The following is a 20,806-nucleotide window of genomic DNA, read 5'->3' on the forward strand; positions in this document are numbered from 1 at the left end:
GCTTTTTGCTTATTTACGTTTGATTTATTCAATTATGGAAAATATATTTATTAACAGTCCGACCTCGCTAATTCGGACAAATCAGTGCCCAGATCGGTTACCGTTCTGAGGTCGTATTACACTTTTACCGACTTTTAAATACAACACAATCGTAAGTTAGCTTGAAAAAAAGATACAGCAAGATCAGGGCTGGAAGAACAGCAAGAGGGTGGGGTAGGGAGTGAGTGAGTGAGTGAGAGCGGATGAGTCGCCTTCGCTGTTTCTTGACATTGCAGAAAAATGCAGGCATAAAATGACCTAAAACAAAAGTTTCAATGGACAATGAGCGGACTAACCAATGTATTGCTACACAGTTTGCTCTCAACACCAACAAGAAACAACCCTTGATCGTGTTAGACAGGTGACTCTAGGCGATCTGTAACTCAATACTGCTTCCTCTCTTTTCAGGAAACCTTTAAAAAATTAGGCTAAATATTTCCCTGTAATTATAAAATACTCCAAGCCCTAGACTTTTTCTAAATTAACTTTCTACCGAAAAAAGAATCCACATATTTGGTTATTAAGTACGATGGTTTATTTAGGAGTATGGATACAAATTCTAATACATGACTAACAGTAAACTAACCTACTCAGTGCTACCCCTTAATCAAGAGCCATAATTAATCCTCCGATTATGGCTCATGTTATATTTGTCGTGTAAAACAATAAAAAAACCTTGGGCCAGAAAGCTGAACAGGAAGGAAGAAAGGTTATAATAACAAAATTCAGAAGCACTTTGTGTTCTCTTTAAAGTGAGCTCAGTTCATATCGGTTGTGATTTTAACCGAAAACAAACGAGTAGACTATTCCTGCCGCCTTCTCTTGTCTTGTTTCCGGGACATGTGTACGGCAAGACTCAAAACTTTACAAAAAAAAAACACTGGAAAGCCAGCAGCCTAATAAACATCTGAAAACATTCTAGCAAAGTTGTTTTAACTGCAAAAACAAACCTATCCCATCTGGTTTTTTAACACTGAACATTAAAAACTACTTCATGAAGTGTTTGTATAACCTGCGAGACCATCTGGGTTTTTCGGCTCTAGTCTCACCCGGAGGGAGAGAAGCGACGAGCGGTTCGCAGGCTAGTGTTTGTATCACTTAAGATTGTTTGTCGGGTTTAATAAACTCAAACTGCTGTTTACTGAAGGGCTTTGAAAGCTTTGTTCCAATATCCACCTTATTAATCCCTGAAACGGAAGGGAAGTTGGCTGTGGATTGTTTTTTCTCCTTGCCGGCAAATTGACTAATCTCTCTCAGGATACAACACTCGCACAAGAGAAAAATAACGGAGTACTTCACTTAAATTGCTTACATGATCAGACAGAGTAGCTGTAATAAATATTGAGTTGAATGTAATTCTTTTGTTCCGTTAATTTTGACTCTAAATAAATTCAAGGGTTGAAGTTTTTGGCTTCTATATAAAGGGCTGGTCCCTGCGTGAGAAGCATTTGTGGCCTTATTATTTACTAACACCATCCAACAATAAGAAGACGATACTGAGTCCATTGAAAGAAAAATTAATCATCGAATTATCACTCTAAAACTAAAAACGTTATTGTACCATTACTAGCCTATACCATCACAGATTTTTTGTTCTCCGTATCTCCTTGCGCCGTTCCGGCCACGATCTGAACGCCTGCAACAGGCTACATCACAGAATTCAAAGCAAATTATATTCCGAACAGTTTTTACAAAGTAATTGTTACAATATAAATATATATTTATTATTATTTTTAAAGTCATAATAAGTAGTCTTTCATAAAATGCCTATTCACTTTTCCTTCGTGGACCATTTCTTACCTTTTTTTTTTAAAACCGCTGCCGGCATTTTCTTTTTTTGAACCGGGAACGTTAGTTGCAATGAGCCAGGGCGGATAACCTTTATCCGCCCTGCAATGAGCCTTTTATGTCCGCAGTTATAGCAAGGTAAAATTAAAGCTGCTAAAGATACATTATGATTTACAACAAATCTTTCTCTGTATAACTGTTTCGGTGTGATTTAGTCTCGCGTTTACGATACAGAAAGACGAAAACTACCGTGGAAAATGGTTGTTTATCGACTCTGAATCAGAGTATTGATATAACTAGTCGGAAATTAAGTATCTACCAAGGTCATCATTAACCGCGCGTGGATAAACGTGTAGTTTCAAAAGGAACCTTTTTATTGCGTAGGTTGGTAAATGAAAGGAGAAATTCTGACACGAATTTCAAAGCTTATGTTTTGAAAACCTTCAGAGTAGAAGGGCTTGTTGAAATGGCCCAGCCCGCTTTATTTACTGACTTCATTGATTTATAAACTTCTTGCTAGTCTTGCTTCAAACGATCTCAAACATTTTGAAGCAAATCCCTTGCCAATTACTCGCTTATTGTTCACATGTGCGTATGCTGTGGTCAAATTTTCGCCGATATAAAAAGAGGGTATTCCGTAAAGATTTGCGAAGACTGACACCTTTTATACGGTTTAACTGGGCCATTGTTCTTTATGCCAAAATATATTCAGCTATAAGCATTCATTTTCGCTTTCGCTTCGGAAACGTAAACTCGTTAAGTTCTTAATGTTCATTGTGGCCGGTAGAATTAAGCGACACATTAACTGAAACCGAGAAAATTTAGCAACTACCAGTCACTGTCACACTTTTATCTGGTAACGCACTCGTGGGACTGTTCTTTGCGCGCGAGTCCTCTGTACGGTGACAGTTATATTATTTTTTTTTCTTTCTTTTTTAAATGTAGTTTTAAACTTTGTCTCGTCGTTAATATTTCATGTAATGGGGGCCGGTCAGATCATAAGTGAAGAGAACAAAGCTTAAATAACATCAAAAGAGAAAGAGTGGGCTTAATGAACTCATATCGATTTAATCGCATTCCGGTCCACCTTTCGACGGCTTTTTTGTATGAAACACAAAACTGTTCAGTGTTCTCTGTCAATCCACTAGAAACGATATTTTTTGTGCGTTGAGTCTCCTGTACAACAATCCCGAAAAGGAAGACGAAAGAAGCTTGGTTTTCTTGTCAAGAGTTATGATGCGAAGAGTCTGAATATGAATTCGTTTCTTTTGCGGCAATCGTCCTCAATGGAAGACCAAAATAACCTCTGTCTCCATGACGCATAAACGTGATTGATTGTTTGAACAATCGTGAAACTGAACATCTGCCACGACCTATGTTTTTCTGCTTTAATTTATATTTCACTTAGTAAAAAAAATTCAGTTATAATGCCACGGAAAACGTTTTCGACTTTGTAAAATTTGGAGAACACTCTCTTATCCGAATATTGAGTTATTTCTTCGAGTTGATTTAGTTCTGAGATACGTTTCTGATCCAGAGCGTTTTTCCGTTTTTCAACTGAGTTTACAGTTAAATTGTACCTTCTGTAATCTTATACTTTGGATAGAAACAAGGGGTGTTTTCAACGAAAAAGAGGCCAAGACTAAAACATAAATTTATATATTTTTATTGCATGTGCCGTGGTTTGCTTTAAACTTTGAAGTTTCAATTATTTCTGATGACCCTCTAGACAGCTGATGAGCAATCTTTGCTTTTTCCTATTTGCATTTTCTCGATAAGTTTTCCGGATCTAATAATTTTTTAGCACCCACTGGTTTTAAATTGGAAGTCCGTATCTACCAATCAGATCAAAGAACGAAAAACTTAGGATATACAATGAAAGCAATTTACGCAAGCCATATATTTTAAATCCTTTTGTAGCTTTGACAAATTTTCTTTTTATTGGGTGAAATATTAGTTTCAAACGATACCGTGAAGGCAATTTACGATCTTTTAACACCAAAAGGAAGGCAATTTTTGCTTCAAAGCATATCTGCTACTCTCCCACCCCTGGTGAATTTTGTGCGAGGGTGTTGGACAGCCATTCAGCATAATAAACAACTTTCCTCGCGAGGGATATAAGAGGTCGACTTCGAAGCGGTTGGCGTTTTCAGAAGTTAGGAACGGAGGGCGCCGTGTGAGCTTCTCTCAAATGATTCTCAGAACACTCATGTTAAGACTACTACTTTTTGTAGCAGTTTTAACAGTAACAGCTCATCAGAATGAAAATTATGAAGAAGAATATCGAAGTGATCATATCGGAGAGCTTCTCGAAGAAGGCAAGCCAGTGTACACGAACATTTGGGCAGTGGAGCTTGACGCCGATGACGATGATCTTGCCGCTAAAATAGCGAAAAGTTTTGATCTTACACACAATGGAAGAATCGGTAATATGCCAGGAGTTTTCGAATTTGTACATGAAGGCACGAATTCCCGATTGAAAAAGAGATCTCTTGAAAGAACACAACAACTCACAGATCATCCAAGAGTGAAATGGGCTGAACAACAACGCGTACTCGAGAGGACCAAGAGAGATTATCTAACGCACGAATACTTGAGAGAAAAAGAATTAGAGAGAAAGGTTCGCGAGGAAAAGTATAAGAGGATTTTCAACGACCCTGGATGGGAAAAGCAGTGGTATTTACTAAACTGGGGACAGAATGATGAACATTTGGTAGGCGCCGATATAGAAGTCTTAGACGTTTGGCGTCGCGGTTTTACTGGAAAGGGAACTGTTGTGAGTATTCTTGACGACGGATTAGATCACACACATCCTGATTTGAAGAGAAACTACGATAAAAACGCAAGTTATGACTTTAATGACAACGATGACGATCCATTTCCAAACGACAGCGATCCTTACAACGCTCACGGAACTAAATGCGGCGGTGAAGTTGGAGCGCAAGAAGATAATGGAATATGCGGAGTGGGAGTCGCTTTCAACGTTAATCTTGGAGGCGTTCGTATGCTTGACGGAACAGCTACGGATAAACTTGAAGCTAGCGCTTTGAGCTTTCAGTCTGACTATATTGATATCTACAGTAATTGTTGGGGTCCAAAAGACGATGGGAAAACGTTCGGTAGACCGGGGCCGCTTGGTCAAAAAGCGTTCGCAGATGGAGCGAAGAAGGGCCGTGGAGGTAAGTTTTATATCTAAAAATGTCTTATGAAGTTGTATTTCTTTAAAACTTTTTGTCATGTACGATGGTAACGATAGTAGATTTTTTTTATGAATGTCCGATTGGGGCGAATCGGGCATAAAATTGTATCACTAAAATGAACGAGGTTGCCCTGATCACATTTTGATCTGTCTTAAGCATACATACGCCAAATGTCCCTCTTAGTATTCGGAAACTGCGGTCTTCAGCTCATTAATAATTTAAAGGCTAATTTTTGATCCTAAAAAAATAGAAAATTTGACATACTACTAGTGACTTTTTTGTAAGAAATGGGACCTTGAAAAAAAGGTTAAGAATCCTTACTAATTTATTTGGTGTATATTCAGAAATTTAAGTGCGAAAAATCAAAATTGTGACAGGAAATTTTTTTCCTTATTTACATTTAAGTAGGAGTCTCTATTGAGATTCTTTGACGTATGTTATGTCGTAAATTTTCCTTTTCTTTTTTTTGTAACTTTTGTTTGGTTTTAATGTGATTTCATCGTCGTTAGATAGTACTATGGAGAAAATTCATAGCTTGAAACACTCCCTAAATATGTTTCGAGTGTATTATATAACGGGCGAAGTTCGCCTGGCTTTTAGAAAAGGTTATAAAAGATCAGGTTAATGTTTAAGTATATTATCCGTGGCATCCAATACAAATTAATTTTTTACTCAACTAGTTCTTATACTTTCCAAGCTTTATAGTGAAAAGGAATCCCGAATTAGATTTTAAAAATGAAAAAAAACATTTTAAGGATGTTTTATGAATCCTAGGTGGATGATCCAGAGGGGGGCTGAAATCAAAGCCCCAAAAAATCTCTCAAACTTCCATCAAAACCCCCCAAAAATCCCTGGATCAGAAATCAACTGGAACCCCCAAAATTCTGAGCCTAAAAAGTTTCCATCAACAGTTAATTTATTTTAAGATGCAAAAAATGATAGTTAAATGTTATTGTGGTTTTTTGTTCATCACACTATGTGTATTTTATTTTTTTCCTCATCTTGAAGTTATTTCAACAATGCCAAAATACTCCCCTCTTTGGACAAAATCCACTTGAAGGTTTTGCTTACAAGCATTATTCCCATAGTTTATCAGCTATAGTGATGGTTATTTCAATGGTCACATCTGAGGGTATTTATTAACAAAAGCTTTCACTGTAAAATTGAAAACATTTGTGCAAGGTGAATGGGGAAAGTAAAACCCGGCTGGAGGAATGCATCAACCTCATTGGTGGAATGCCAATAATGCTGAGAAACAGCTTGTATTGAACAGTGCGTCGCAGTTCTTTTCTTTAACTGTTTGGTTTGTTTATACCAAGAAATTTCCTGAAATATGTTTCCTGAGAAAAAATAAAGTAAATTACTCAATCAGTTAATTAATTAATTTGTGTTCCATCTTCTGTTCAGGTAAGGGTTCAATTTATGTGTGGGCGACTGGTAATGGAGGCCTAGCCGATGATGATTGCAATGCAGATGGTTACACTTCAAGCATTTACACCATTTCAATTGGTGCTGTCAGTCGATATGGCCTTTCGACGTATTATGATGAGCAGTGTTCTTCTACCATGGCAGTAACTTTTACAGGAGACACTCATCGTGGTGGGTCCAGTGAGGCAGATCTGGTCACTACTGACCTCCATCACAAATGCACTGCACGGTTTCGTGGCACATCATCTGCAGCACCTTTGGCCTCAGGAATTTTTGCTTTGGTTCTTGAAGCAAACCGAGATCTGACCTGGCGAGATCTGCAGCACCTAGTGGTAAAAACAGCGGTGAAGACCAGTCCAGAAGATGATGGCTGGATCAGAAATGCTGCTGGTTTGTGGTTTAACCACAAGTTTGGTTATGGTCGTTTGAGTGCTAGCAAGTTGGTTGATAAGGCACTAAAATGGAAGTCAGTTGGGGAGCAACATAAGTGCGTCGTAAATGGATCATTTGATAATGGCGATATCATTCCACTTAGTGGTACTTTAGAGCTTACTCTTCAAACAGAAGGTTGTAGAGGCACCAACAACTATGTCAGAAAATTGGAACATGTTCAAGTCACAGTCAGTTTTAGGTTGTCCAAGGCATTCCGTGGTGATATTAGCATTGATGTCATCTCACCGGGCAATACAAAAAGCACCTTGCTCTCTGTTCGCCGCCTGGACAAAGACACGTTTGGCCTGACTGACTGGGACTTCATGACAGTACATCTATGGGATGAGTCACCAAGTGGAACTTGGAAACTGCAATTTCATCACAAAAAACAAGATATTACCCAAGGGCTCAACAGGCATGACAATGACATTGAAGAGCGAGAAAAAGTTGAGATCCAGCACGACCTTTTAAAAGCACGCCGAGATGAAATTGTAGACGACTACAGCAATTATCATGATGAAATTCATCATGGACGCTTTGGTGAAGACTACATGCGTGATCAAGTTTTTCCAGTTTCCAATGACGAAGGTGAGTTAGATAGTCTACTAACAGAAGAAGATGAAGAAGATTCTAAGAATGCCTATGCTGGTAGGGTAACAAAGTGGGCTTTGACCCTGTATGGAACTGGTGAAAAGTAGAGCGTATTAATTAACTTGATGATAAAGTTTTCTGTTGATGGAAAGATTGGTAAATACATAATAGCAAAAAGTAGCCAATTCTATTTTTTGAACAAAGCATTAAATATTTACTGTTATTAATTTATTAAACTTGGCTTTTATTTTGATACTGGAATATTATCAATATCATTTTAGCTTTTTGGTTAGTGAGTGAATTTATTGCCTATTTATTAGAGTGAGTGCTGCAATGAACAGCTGTAATGTTAATTTTAGTCGTAAGAGCTACTGTCAATTAAGTTTCCATTCCCTTTTAACTATGCGTCACCGTCAGTGACAGTTTGTTTTACAGTCAATTACAGTCAAGCCCCACTTCACAGACACCGCATCATTACGAACAGTTTGGCTTTACACCCTTTTAATACGCCAGCAAAAACTTTCTAAGGTCCCCTCAGTCTCCATATTAACGGGGTTTGACTGCATATAAGATGTAACATGTATTTTGGCTATATCAGAGTTTATTTGAGTATGATCGTCTGGTATGAATTCTTTGATTGCACAGTTGCACAGATAACTTTTATTTTCATTATTTCTCCTTAAAAAGTAGAAAAATTTGTTCATCACTGCAGGACTCAGTCAAGTTAATAATGAGTGGTCATGTTTTAACAAGTAGTTAGTATATATCTAGTGTGTACATAAAGGTAAAGTAGCATTTTGAGGAGTTGTAATGTTGTGTGTTTCGATATTTGCTTACAGTTTTTCCCTATTAGTTATTTTGCCAAACTGTCTACTTACTACTACTCCTTTGCAGCTACAGCCCACATGATCTTTCTCATGCCAATGTTACTTCATACGCCAGGAGGTTCTCTGGATTTCAAGTACCGGTAACAGTGATGATCAATGGATTTTTTGGGGTTTTAAATTTTCAATTCCGGGATCTTTTTGGGTAGGAAAATTTGGCAAGTATTTTGATGGCTTGATTTAAGTGGGGATTTTTTGGGGGGTGTTCAGAACAATCTGATGCCCTAGGGATTGTTTTGGTTTTGATTTTTGCCCCCATTGGATCATCCCGGTCACTTGAAATCCAGGGTACCCCTTGGGCTTGATACAACTTTAAACTTGTTAGAGATAGAAAGAACATACAAAAATAGCATTTCTGACAATTTTAAGGTTTTCTAATCTTAGCAATGAGATTTTATCGCAGTTTGAATACTGGTAATGAAGATGCTACACTATTATGCCTTTTGGCTGGGCAGCAGCTAAAAAATGTTAAGTTTCTAAAAAAGTCAATTCCACTTGCTGTGTTCAAGAACACAAATGTTAATTTTTACATCATTAATCCTTAACTAATGTAGTTTGTTTAATCAACTTGTCAGATTGCTGGAAAACATATCAAGAATGTTTTGTTCACTCCAGGTGTAATAACTTCAGAAGTTATCAGCTGGTTATGTGGTTCCAGAAAATATCTGTATTTTTGACAGGGAATTGTGTAGGGGAGGGAAGTAGACTGCACGTTTGAAACTACATAAGGTGAACTTTTCAAACGGGTCAGTGATTTTGTTACCTCTGCGTCCTACATCCCTGATGCATAAAAGTCCCCAAAGACCTCAGATAATTCACGGCATGCATCCTGTAGGACACAAAGATTGATCAATCGCTCTGATCATGTGCATTTGTAGAAACCTCCGGTTCATGTAATTTCTGTGGCATTTGTTATGGCTGTTGTTAAACGATGCATATTTCTTTTAACCTTTGTTGCGCTTTAAAATAGAAGGACTATATTTTAATTTTAGTATACTCTAATACAGAATTTTGGAGTCTGTCTTCAGATAAACTGTCTGGTTGCATAAAGACCCAAGCATTTTCAATTTCGGACTAGTTATTTTAACTGGAACTCATGATTTTTCTCAAGATGAGTCCCATAACTCACCATAACTATTTGTAACAAAATCACTGAGGGGTGGAGGATGTGCTCGAGGCAAACATACCTGGGATACCTGATATCTTCTGGAACAGCACACCAACAGAGGCATCAATCTAAAGTAGTAAATTCTTGTAGTTGTTAAATTAACTTTCACAAAGGTAAAAAGAAAATATACACTGGTCTACTCATAAATAAAAAAGTAAAAATATGTAAATAACCCATTTCCTTGTAAACAGTGCCCCTCTAAAATTTATTGTCAGGTACAATAATATTGTGAATGTTCAAGCTGTAATTAAAATAAATGTGGGCAAAGAGTAAAAGTGAAATAGTGGACTGCAATATATTTATGAAAAGAAGTGGGTTCATAAAATAATATCACCATCATATTAATTTACTGAGAGTAACTAAATTAATATAATAATTATTGTTTATTTTTATGATCTTTGTTAATTGTATTGTTGTAAGACAACATCTTTTACACTTTCACTCAGAAAATGTGCACTTTCCTAGATGACCCTCTACATAAGTTTGATAACAATAATTTAGAAATGCTGTTGTCATGCCATGTGAGTAGAATTCTTTTAGTTCTAACTTTTCATAACATCTGTAACACGTTTATCTCTGAATGCTAGCATTAAACCAGGATTACTTGATGTTGTGTATGTGTCATTGATTTGTCATATGGACAATGATGGGAAAGCTGTAGATTGGGTAGCCTGTGAAAACAGCCGACATTTGGCGACGCTACCACTGGTTTCCCCGCAAAATGACGTATATATGGAAGCTTACTCGACCATTGTATAGTCAAACCTGTTTGATATACTTCCCTACTGGAAAAAGTTATTTGATTAGATTGGAACGTTTCCCATGTCATGTGTCAAAGCTGTCTCCAAAATTCGCTTCCTTTTGACCCTCAATACAATCTCAATATAATGTTCTCCTAGGCGATTGATTAAGAAACTCAGGAAAACATGACCAGCGATCATAGGTTAGGGGAACAAAACTCACAGTTTCCCTTGTCATTAAGGGCAACATTAAGTGTTCAGTTTCCCTTGCAATCAAACAAACCAGTGCTCTGCAATAGCCTATCACCCGTTCTCTTTGCATTAAATTGGGCGAAAGAAAATTGAATCTCTATGACAGGGGCGGATCTAGGGGGAGGGTGCGGGGGATGCGCCCCCCCCCCCCCCCCCTGAGATGACCTGCGGTTTTCTAATACAACTGGTATTCTGCGAAAAAAAAAAACTATGTGGTATATTGGTGTTGAAGTAGAGCAAGAGACGAGTGCACCCCCTCCTAAAAAAATCCTGCATCCGCCCCTAAATGACCGTGGGCTTCTGTGATAACATTTAGGAATTTTAGCAAATTTAGCTGATTGGGTCCCATCATGTTCTTTTTGTAATTCCTGATGGGAATGCTTTGTTAGCCTTTATAGCTTTGAATGTAGTTGCTGTCCCGACATTTATCTCTTACCTAAAAATGGCCGTAAACCGAATCGCGGACCACACAAGAAAGAAGTTTCACACCTTTAAATGAGATAAGTCGTTTTCTATTGAACACCTACAACACCGGGAATAATCGTTTTTCCCCATACAAAACCTTTTACTGAAATTTCGTAGCCTGCGAAAACATCCGTTTCTCCTTGCTCTTCGCCTCCGCGCGAAACGTCCCCAGCAGCTAAGAGCGCGGCATCCTCGGAGACCCAGGGGCACATAAAGGGGGCGAGAGAAAGTCTAAACGGGCGGAAAATATATATGGCACGAAGAAAAGTAAAGAAGGGCGAGAAGAGCCCCTGGGGACAAGACCAGACCAGTTCCAAACGGTCGCCGCCGTTCTGGCTTCTGATTGGTGCCAGAACGCGGAGGAACGGATGTTTTCGCAGGCTACAGAAGGTTACGTATCGGGTTACGTATCAACATCCACTTTGGGTCACCTGTGGTGCATGTGACGAAGCAGAATTCAACAACAATGGCTTCCGAGTTGAAAGCGTTTCTTCTTCTTTTAACTTTTTTGTGTATTTTTGGGTACTCCGAGGCACGATCTTTCGTTATAGATTACGAAAACAACTGTTTTCTCAAGGATGGCAAACCCTTTCGTTACATTTCTGGATGCTTCCACTATTTTAGGGTTCCTCGTTTCTACTGGAAAGACAGGCTCATGAAAATGAAAGCAGGCGGTTTAAACTCAGTCCAAACTTACGTCGCTTGGAATATTCATGAACCGGTTCATGGCCAGTACAACTTTGAAGGCGATGCAGATCTTGTGAGCTTTATAGAACTCGCTAACAGCGTTGGACTGTTGGTGATTCTCAGACCCGGACCTTATATTTGTGCCGAGTGGGAGTTTGGCGGCTATCCTTCATGGTTGTTGATGAAGAACTCATCAATTTCTTTAAGAACCATGGACAACAAGCAATACCTATCGTATGCAGAGTCCTGGCTGAGCGTGCTTTTGCCCAAAATGAAGCCATTGCTGTACTCTAATGGGGGACCAATCATATCTGTGCAAGTGGAGAATGAGTATGGCTGGAGGTATGAAAAAAACCTCAGTTATTTGTATTTTCTTGAAGAGTTGTCTCGTAAATACCTTGGCTATGATGTTGTTCTTTTTTCAAACAATGGAGCTTCGGAGTCTGCAGTCAAGAGCGGCACTATCCCTTCTCTGTATCCCACTTTAGACTTCGGACCTGGAACCGATTTAGATGAAGCATTTTCATTTGTGCGGGAGTTAAAACCAAGGGGACCCCTGGTAGTTAGCGAGTATTATCCAGGGTGGCTGGATCAGTGGAGTATACCCCACCAAACCAAAGCTGCAGAGGATGTGGCCAAGACTTTTGACAAAATGCTGGCAATGAATGTATCTGTGAACTTTTACATGTACATGGGAGGTACTAACTTTGGTTTCCTGAATGGAGGAGGGTCAACACCGCGCATTACAAGCTATGATTATGATGCACCCTTGACAGAAGCTGGGGATACAACCACCAAGTTTCACATTCTGCGAGAGACAATTGCCAAGTATGAGAAAATACCTGAGATTCCCATCCCACCAAACACCACAAAGTTTGCATATGGTAAAGTTCAAATGACACAGCTTTCAACCTTCCTTGATGCTGCACCAAAGCTTTCTGCTCCCCATGGCCCTGTGTATTCAGCTTTTCCTTTGACTATGGAACAAATTGGTCAAAGCTATGGATTCATTCTTTACCGAACACAAATTCCTGCAGAGTTTGCTCAGTCAGCTGTTGTCTTGAATATCACTAACTTAGCTCGTGACCGAGCCATTGTGTATGTTGGAAAACTTCGCCAAGCTACAATGTACCATAACCCTAAAGATCAGACTGCATTTCTTATCATTGGGAATGAGTTGCAGCTTGATATTTTGGTGGAAAATATGGGAAGAGCCAACGGTGGTATTGCTGACCCTAAAGGGATCATTGGCAATGTTACAATAAATGGTGCCGTTCTAATCAACTGGAAGATATATCCTATAAACTTAGACAATCTCTTTTCAGCTTCAGATGCACTTGATTATCTTCCCAAGCCTGAGAAAAACGGTAAAAAGGTATTTACCACAGATAATAGCTTTGCACCTACTTTGTTCTACGGAGAATTTCCTGTAAATTCCTCTTACGACACATTTCTTCACCTGCCTGGATGGAGTAAAGGGCAAGCGTTTGTAAATGGCTTTAATTTGGGTCGTTACTGGCCTGTGATTGGTCCACAAGTCACATTGTTTGTACCAGCAAATGTGATATCACTCAAGCAGAAAACCGCCAGCGTTGTGATACTGGAGTTGGATGGTGCTCCCTGTGAATATCCTGAAACTTGTTTTGTTGAGCTTGTGACAACTCCTATTTTAAATGGGATTGTACATCCTATAGATGGTGAATTCAGTGTGAACAGTATTAAAAATGGTAAATTTCATTGAAACGTTTTTTTTATTTCCACATAAAGATTGAACTATACACAAGAAATTTTGTAAAATAAATTGTTTTGGTTAGTCTATTGACTCTGTGTAGAAAAGTTTATCCCATCCATGACAAAGAGATTTCTCGTTCCTTTTCTTTGTCCTGATTTAAGGCTAAGCTCTGCTAGCATGATATTGAAAAACTGTTTTTGCAATATTTTCAGGTGTGTTTTGTTCTGGTTGTATTTTGGAATCATCATCATCATCATCATCATTATTTTCTTAACATCATCATCATCTGTACTCTAAATTAGTGTTCTTAATAGTTGGTAGAATAGCATAAGGGGTCTGAGTGCTCTGGCCAAATTGAAAAATGAATACATTACATAAACATTTTTTAGACTGTAATTTTGAAAATGAACATTTTATTATTAGCAGAAATTATTAGAAATTACTGATTTGTTATCTCTTTTCTGAAGTTTTTATCATTTTTGTTTGTGTTTTTTTGTACTTTTTAATATTTTATATTTGTATCTGGACCACAATGGAAACTACTGGAATTTCCAGTAATTGTGTTATCTATTAAAGTCCTTTATATTATTATTGTTATTTGCATCACTTTCAAAAATCATGTTACTGAGGATGTGCTGTGTTTTGAAAATTCTTGTGCTGTATGCTATTTCTTGAATTTGTTCAACTATTTTGTTTTGTCTTATATTTCTTTACATTCTTTTGCAGTAATGGTTAGTTTGTATAGTTAGTAGTATAAAATAATAATTCCACAATTATTGTGGAATTCACGCTGTCACTTGTGTAAACATCCAATAAAATTTATTACTGTGAAACTCACAGTAATAAATTAAAATGTGCTTGTCCCACGGACAAGTCATGTCAAAGGCTTACACGTCTGGACTAAATTTCTACCTGCCTTGGACAAATAAATCAGACATAGGTTTTGCTGCACCGTGTTTTAGTCCTAAATATTTTTCATGTTATGTTTTGATGACCTTTTTTTTCTAAAAGAAAGTGAAAAACAAGAAGTCAGGTGGCTTGTTTACAGAAACATGAACATGCCAACTACAGGAATATCAATGGCTCGAATGACTTTGCACATGCTAAAAACCATGCTGGAAATAAACTTCTGCTAACAGTGTTATCATCCCAGTTGTTTATTATTTTGAAAATAGACAATTAGAGGCCATCAAGAACAGTTGACTTTACCACTGACTTATTATTATCATGATAATAAAATCTTATAAAAAGCTGCCTTCAAAACTTTAGTGAAATACTTTCATAAAAAGAAAACGTCAATATCAGTACAAAATTCCGGCAAAACCCCTCCGCAATTCAAAATTCCAAGAAATCACATAGAGTTATAAAAAATCAAGTCAAATGTCCCAGTCGATGACAAAACAAAAATCAGATAAGTTTCTGATCAATGTAGCCAGCGAACCGCAGACGTATTTTCGTGCTCTCGCAGGCTATAATCAATGAGGCGAGATATAAATCTTTTGCTGTTCATTTCCGATTTCCCGATGAGAAGACGTAACTAAAGACTAAGAGATCGATTAAAAAAAACATTTAAAAATAAGGAAACACATCAATAGTCCTATTCAGAATGGCTCCCTTAAAAACTTCGACGTCACGAATTGAAGTTTTTGCTGTAAAGTGTAACATATATAATAAAGTAGGAGTGTCTTGGGGCATGCTCCCTGGTGAAGATTTAAATATTTAAATTTTCAAAGCCTTGATTCTGGCTCTGACTATTTGCATTTTTACAGATCCCCCAAACTCATATGGAATATTTTTTGGTGACCCGCTTTTCTTAATTTTTTTTTTGTTAAACACCACCAGAAGAAAGATGTAAGGTGGGTCATTTTGACTTCAAATATTTGGAAAAGGCGGTATTCTGATCCCTCAAACCTTGATCCATTCTCCGGAGAAAATCATGAGAAGTACAGAAGTGTAACCGGTTTTAATATCTCGTTATTTGAAGGTACACTTCATGTTGGTAAAACACACGTTTGGTTCAAAATTGCAAACACTAGGCATGCGCTACCCCTTCCAGTCTGCAGACCGATTTCGCACAGAAACGGGTGGTCGTTTCGCGTTTACATCAGCTGTTACATGATACCGTTGCGAGATTTCGTACCGGACTGAAATTCTCGCCCCGGTAGAAGAACCAAGGTAAACTCACGCCGGAGTGACTCGCGCCGGCATGACATTTTGTGGTGGTATCATGTAAACAAATATAGTGCCATGAGAGGGAACCGGAGTGAACTCGCTCCGGGTCGAAAGCCGCCCCGGTGTCATGTAAACACACACGTAGCCAGCAGTTGAGAATCAGCGATAACACATTTCGATTTTGATCTTTTTATTCTAGAACAATGAACTTTCAAAACAAAGGGGATGTGACAATGCACATTGATTACTCATCATCGGATATTGTTATGCAATCGTGTACTTGTGATTTTGTAAAGTAGGCGTGTGTGAGGCGTGACTGGGGGCTCGTCAAAGCTATTTCGAGAAAGGTTGTCGGAAAAAATGTGCACGCGATAATCCCGGAAGGTAATATGGGATAAGATCAATACGGCGTTCCTGACACTGTAGCTGTCGAATCTACCTTTTGTTGCTTTCCTTTAGCAGTCGCAAACATACGTCCATGACCTCTAGTGCCATTCTTTCAAATTTCTTTGAAGAGCAGTGACCTTTCGGGATTGTCGCGTGCACTTTTTCCGACAACGTTTCTCGAAATAGCTGTAAACGAAGTACAAACAGGCAGTAATCATTGGGTGATAACAGGCACCCCAGGTAGCCCAAGCTCGAAATATGAGCATCGGCATTGTTGCGTAACATTCAAAATATAAGGATTTGTGTGGGAAAATAAAAACCTATTGTTTCTGTAACCTACGAAAATGAAAGGATTTCAATAAAAAACAGCTTACCTTACTTAAAATGTGTGTTACGTCTCTCCTGTGTACTCCACGGGCCGAATTATGGCCGTCTTATGGGTTTTTATGTAAACGGTTTTCTCCCTCTATATAAGGTTTATCAGGAGCCGATTAATCGGCTCCCGTGTTTATATAAGGTTTATATAAGGTTTGAAATCCTTTCATTTTCGTAGGTTACAGAAACGATAGGTTTTTTTCCCATACAAATCCTTATATTTTGAATGTTACGCAACAATGCCGATGCTCGCCGATGCTCATATTTCGAGCTTGGGCTACCTGTGCAGGCACTGGGTTTGAGGTGATAGATCATGTTTCACAGTGTTTTGATGGTATCAACGAGATTTCCGGAGGGCATGAGAAGGGGCCCTTGTACAAAGAAAACTGAAAATCTAATAATTCTCACTGGGGAAAACACACGCAAAAGCTTAGCATTGAGGTACTTCCCAAAATTCTTGGCATGGCCCAGGGAAATACACTGTATTCTCTTATGCATTTAGGCTCATTTGACTTTGTGCGTGGGTTTTCCGGGTGAGAAGTATATTTCAATACAATTTGGCGCGTCATACAACTCATGTGACGTCCTTGTGATACATTCAATATTGCCGGCAGGAGCTCATCAAATGTCGGAAATCGCGCATATCTTGGATGGACAAGACGAATGTGTTTTAAAACACACGTAAAGAGCTCAGCAAAATGGCTACAGTGTCGAGACTGCTGATTTTTGTGTTAATTTTCTTGTGTGCTCTCAAGTACTCCGAGTCAAGATCTTTTGTTATAGATTACGAGAACAACTGCTTTCTCAAAGATGGTAAACCCTTTCGATACATCGCTGGATGCCTTCACTATTTCAGGGTTCCTCGTTTCTACTGGAAAGACAGGCTCATGAAAATGAAAGCAGGCGGCTTAAACTCAGTCCAAACTTACGTCGCTTGGAATATTCATGAACCGGTTCATGGCCAATACAACTTCGAAGGCGATGCAGATCTTGAGAGTTTTATAGAACTCGCTAACAGCGTTGGACTGTTGGTGATTCTCAGACCCGGTCCTTATATTTGTGCCGAGTGGGAGTTTGGCGGCTATCCGTCATGGTTGTTGATGAAGAACTCATCGATTTCTTTAAGAACCATGGACAATAAGCAATACCTATCGTATGTAGAGTCCTGGCTAAGGGTGCTTTTCCTCAAAATGAAGCCATTGCTGTACTCTAATGGGGGACCAATCATATCTGTGCAAGTGGAGAATGAGTATGGCTGGAGGCATGAAAGAAACCTTGGTTATTTGTATTTTCTTGAAGAGTTGTCTCGTAAATACCTTGGCAATGATGTTATTCTTTTTTCAAACAATGCAGCTGTTGGGTATGCAGTCAAGACCGGCACTATCCCTTCTCTGTATCCCACTCTAGACTTCGGATCTGGAACCAATTTAGATAATGCATTTGCATTGGTGCGGGAGTTAAAACCTAGGGGACCCCTGGTAGTGAGTGAGTATTATCCAGGGATGATGGATAAGTGGAGTGTACCTCACCAAATCAGATCTGCAGAGGTTATCGCAGAGACGTTTGACAAAATGCTGGCAATGAATGTATCTGTGGCCTTTTACATGTACATGGGAGGAACAAACTTTGGTTTCATGAATGGTGGAGGGTCACCACCGCGCATTACAAGCTATGATTATGATGCACCCTTGACAGAAGCTGGGGATACAACTACAAAATTTCATGTCCTGCGAGAGACAATTGCCAAGTATGAGAAAATACCCGAGATTCCCATCCCACCAAACACCACAAAGTTTGCTTATGGTAAAGTTCAAATGACCCAACTTTCAACCTTCCTTGATGCTGCACCAAAGCTTTCTGCTCCCCATGGCCCTGTGTATTCAGCTTTTCCTTTAACCATGGAACAAATTGGACAAAGCTATGGATTCATTCTTTACCGAACACAAATTCCTGCAGAGTTTGCTCGGTCAACTGTCGTCTTGAATATCACAAACTTAGCTCGTGACCGAGCCATTGTGTATGTGGGAAAAATTCGCCAAGCTACAATGTACTACAACCGTAAAGATCAGACTGCATTTCTTATCATTGGTAATGAGTTGCAGCTTGATATTTTGGTGGAAAATATGGGAAGAGCCAATGGTGGTTATGCTGACCCTAAAGGAATCATTGGCAATGTTTCAATAAATGGTGCAGTTCTTGGGAACTGGAAGATATATCCTATAAACTTAGACAATCTTTTTTCAGCTTCAGATGCACTTGGCTATCGTCCCAAGCCTGTCAGAAACAGAAGAGAGGTATTTACCACAGATAATAGCTTTGCACCAACTTTGTTCTATGGAGAATTTCCTGTAAATAGCTCATACGACACGTTTCTTCACCTGCCTGGATGGAGTAAAGGGCAAGCGTTTGTAAATGGCTTTAATTTGGGTCGTTACTGGCCTGTGATTGGTCCACAAGTCACATTGTTTGTACCAGCAAATGTGATATCACTCAAGCAGAAAACTGCCAGTGTTGTGATATTGGAGTTGGATGGTGCTCCTTGTGAATATCCTGAAACTTGTTTTGTTGAGTTTGTGACAACTCCTATTTTAAATGGGATTGTACATCCTATAGATGGTGAATTCAGTGTGAACACTATAAAAGATGGTAGATTTCATTGAAACTTTTTAAATTTCCACATAAAGATTGTACCATACACAAGAATTTTTTTTCTTTTTCTTTTTCCTGATTTTCTCTAAACTATGTTAGCATGATATTGAAAAACTGTTTTGGCAATATTTTTAGTTGCTTTTTGTTCTGTTTGTATTATGCAAACATCATCATTGTTTATATCTTCCTCATCTTTACTATAACTTAGTGTTATTAACAGTTGGTAGAATAACCTACACAGTCAGTTAACTCTCTCATAAGGGACCTGCACCTTTGGTGCATGACAAAGTGATCGCTTACGGGAGGTGGTTGTCTACGGGAAAAATAGTAAAAAAAATAAGCTGAAACTGAACTGATTAACATAATTAGGTGAAGGTATTTCCTTTAAAGCTATAACTTAGGCAAACAGACAACTGATATAAATCTTGTACATTGCTGGAAAAGTGCTTTGAACTGTTAAAACTTTGTATATAGAACATTTTGCATCAATGTTGCAATCGACTCTTTTGCCTATAGATTCTAGTACAGCTGTCTTTTTTGTAATTAAGTCAACTGCTATAATCTGTCAGGACACTTGGTCAGAGCTACCAAAAACTGAACTTTTGTGACAATCGGGCAATTCTTACAAGCATACGTGATCATGTGGGGTGGTTGGGCTTTTCTTGTTGTCATGTCTTAGACAGGATCATCAATCCAAAAACCTAGAAATATAAAATCGGTCACTGTTCTTATTGAGTCATTGCTTTTGGTTTTAATAAATTATTTACTGTCATTATATACTGGTGGATCTTGATTGTAAACGATTGCATAGGTTTAAACTGCATTTAGATGTAGTCCAACATTTGTAGCTGCATTCTCTACACTTAATAGCACTGACTATGTGTTTCATCAATCTGGCTGAGGTCATTGAGCATCAACGCTTAATGTCATCAGCAAAGTCTATATCGCTAACTGCGATTGGTGGGTGTCATCTGCTCTCTCTTGGTTCAACTGTAAAGCTGGCAGGATTGCCGGCTTTTAATCCTTGCCTCATTGCATGGTCAAGGACATTATTGTAAAGAGGTATAGGGCAAGATTGTTCCCCTGAAAAACCTCCGCTATGATTTCAAACCCATCTGTTTCTCCATCTGGCGACAAGACATGTGCCTGAGTGTTCTCATACATATTAACAATTGTGTTCACATGTTCATCAGATATGCCATATGCCTTGAGGATACACAGCATTTTACCAAATGCTGTTGAACATCCGATATAAGGTTACAAATAAAAATGTTCAGTATTTCAATTTCTACGAAAGCCCTATTCAATCAAGCAAGTTTTCTTGACAAATTTTTCCGGGCAAGAAAAAATGCTTAGTGTGTAAACACAGCTTTGCTATGTATGATTACTTTTATGGGGTAGTGGAGGAGGAAGGCTGGTGGGATTTGAAGGGCATTCCTGTGATATAAAGTGATCCCACTATTTAGTCCTAAATATTTTTGATGTTATGTTGTGATGACCTTTTTTTATATTTTAAGAAGAAAGTGAAAAAGTCAGGTCAATATTCGTGTAGTTGGCTTGTTTACAGGAACATGAACAGGCCAACTACAGGAATATCAATGGCTTGAATGACTATGCAGATGTCAAAAATTATGCTGGAAAGAAACCTCTGCTAACAGTGTTATCATCCCAGTTGTTTATTATTTTAAAAATAGACAATTAGAGGCCATCAAGAACAGTTGACTTTACCACTGATTGAAGTTTTTGCTGAAAAGGACAATAAAGTAGGAGTGTCATGGGGCATGCTTGCTAGTGAAACTTTGAACCTTTAAATTTTC

At 38.4% G+C, this 20,806-nt stretch overlaps 1 protein-coding gene and 2 pseudogenes across 1 annotated transcript; all 3 read left to right on the plus strand.

The window, feature by feature from the left end:
• Nucleotides 1-3,752: 3,752 nt before the first annotated feature.
• On the plus strand, nucleotides 3,753-10,138 carry LOC140947430 (PC3-like endoprotease variant B). Its single transcript, XM_073396538.1, has 2 exons — nucleotides 3,753-5,006; nucleotides 6,435-10,138. The coding sequence occupies exons 1-2, from the start codon at nucleotides 4,019-4,021 to the stop codon at nucleotides 7,583-7,585; spliced, it is 2,139 nt and encodes a 712-aa protein (XP_073252639.1). The 5' UTR covers nucleotides 3,753-4,018; the 3' UTR covers nucleotides 7,586-10,138.
• Nucleotides 10,139-11,443: 1,305 nt separating this feature from the next.
• On the plus strand, nucleotides 11,444-14,548 carry LOC140947717 (beta-galactosidase pseudogene; annotated as a pseudogene).
• Nucleotides 14,549-16,931: 2,383 nt separating this feature from the next.
• On the plus strand, nucleotides 16,932-19,766 carry LOC140947511 (beta-galactosidase pseudogene; annotated as a pseudogene).
• Nucleotides 19,767-20,806: the final 1,040 nt, after the last annotated feature.

Source organism: Porites lutea, chromosome 9 (assembly GCF_958299795.1).
Source record: "Porites lutea chromosome 9, jaPorLute2.1, whole genome shotgun sequence".
Taxonomy (NCBI): domain Eukaryota; kingdom Metazoa; phylum Cnidaria; class Anthozoa; order Scleractinia; family Poritidae; genus Porites; species Porites lutea.

Excerpts from the sequence above, each read along its gene's own strand:
- LOC140947430 (XM_073396538.1), top strand. The coding sequence starts at position 4,019 with ATGATTCTCAGAACACTCATGTTAAGACTACTACTTTTTGTAGCAGTT. Across the intron at positions 5,007-6,434 it reads AGCGAAGAAGGGCCGTGGAG|GTAAGGGTTCAATTTATGTG; the intron begins GTAAGTTTTATA and ends TCTTCTGTTCAG.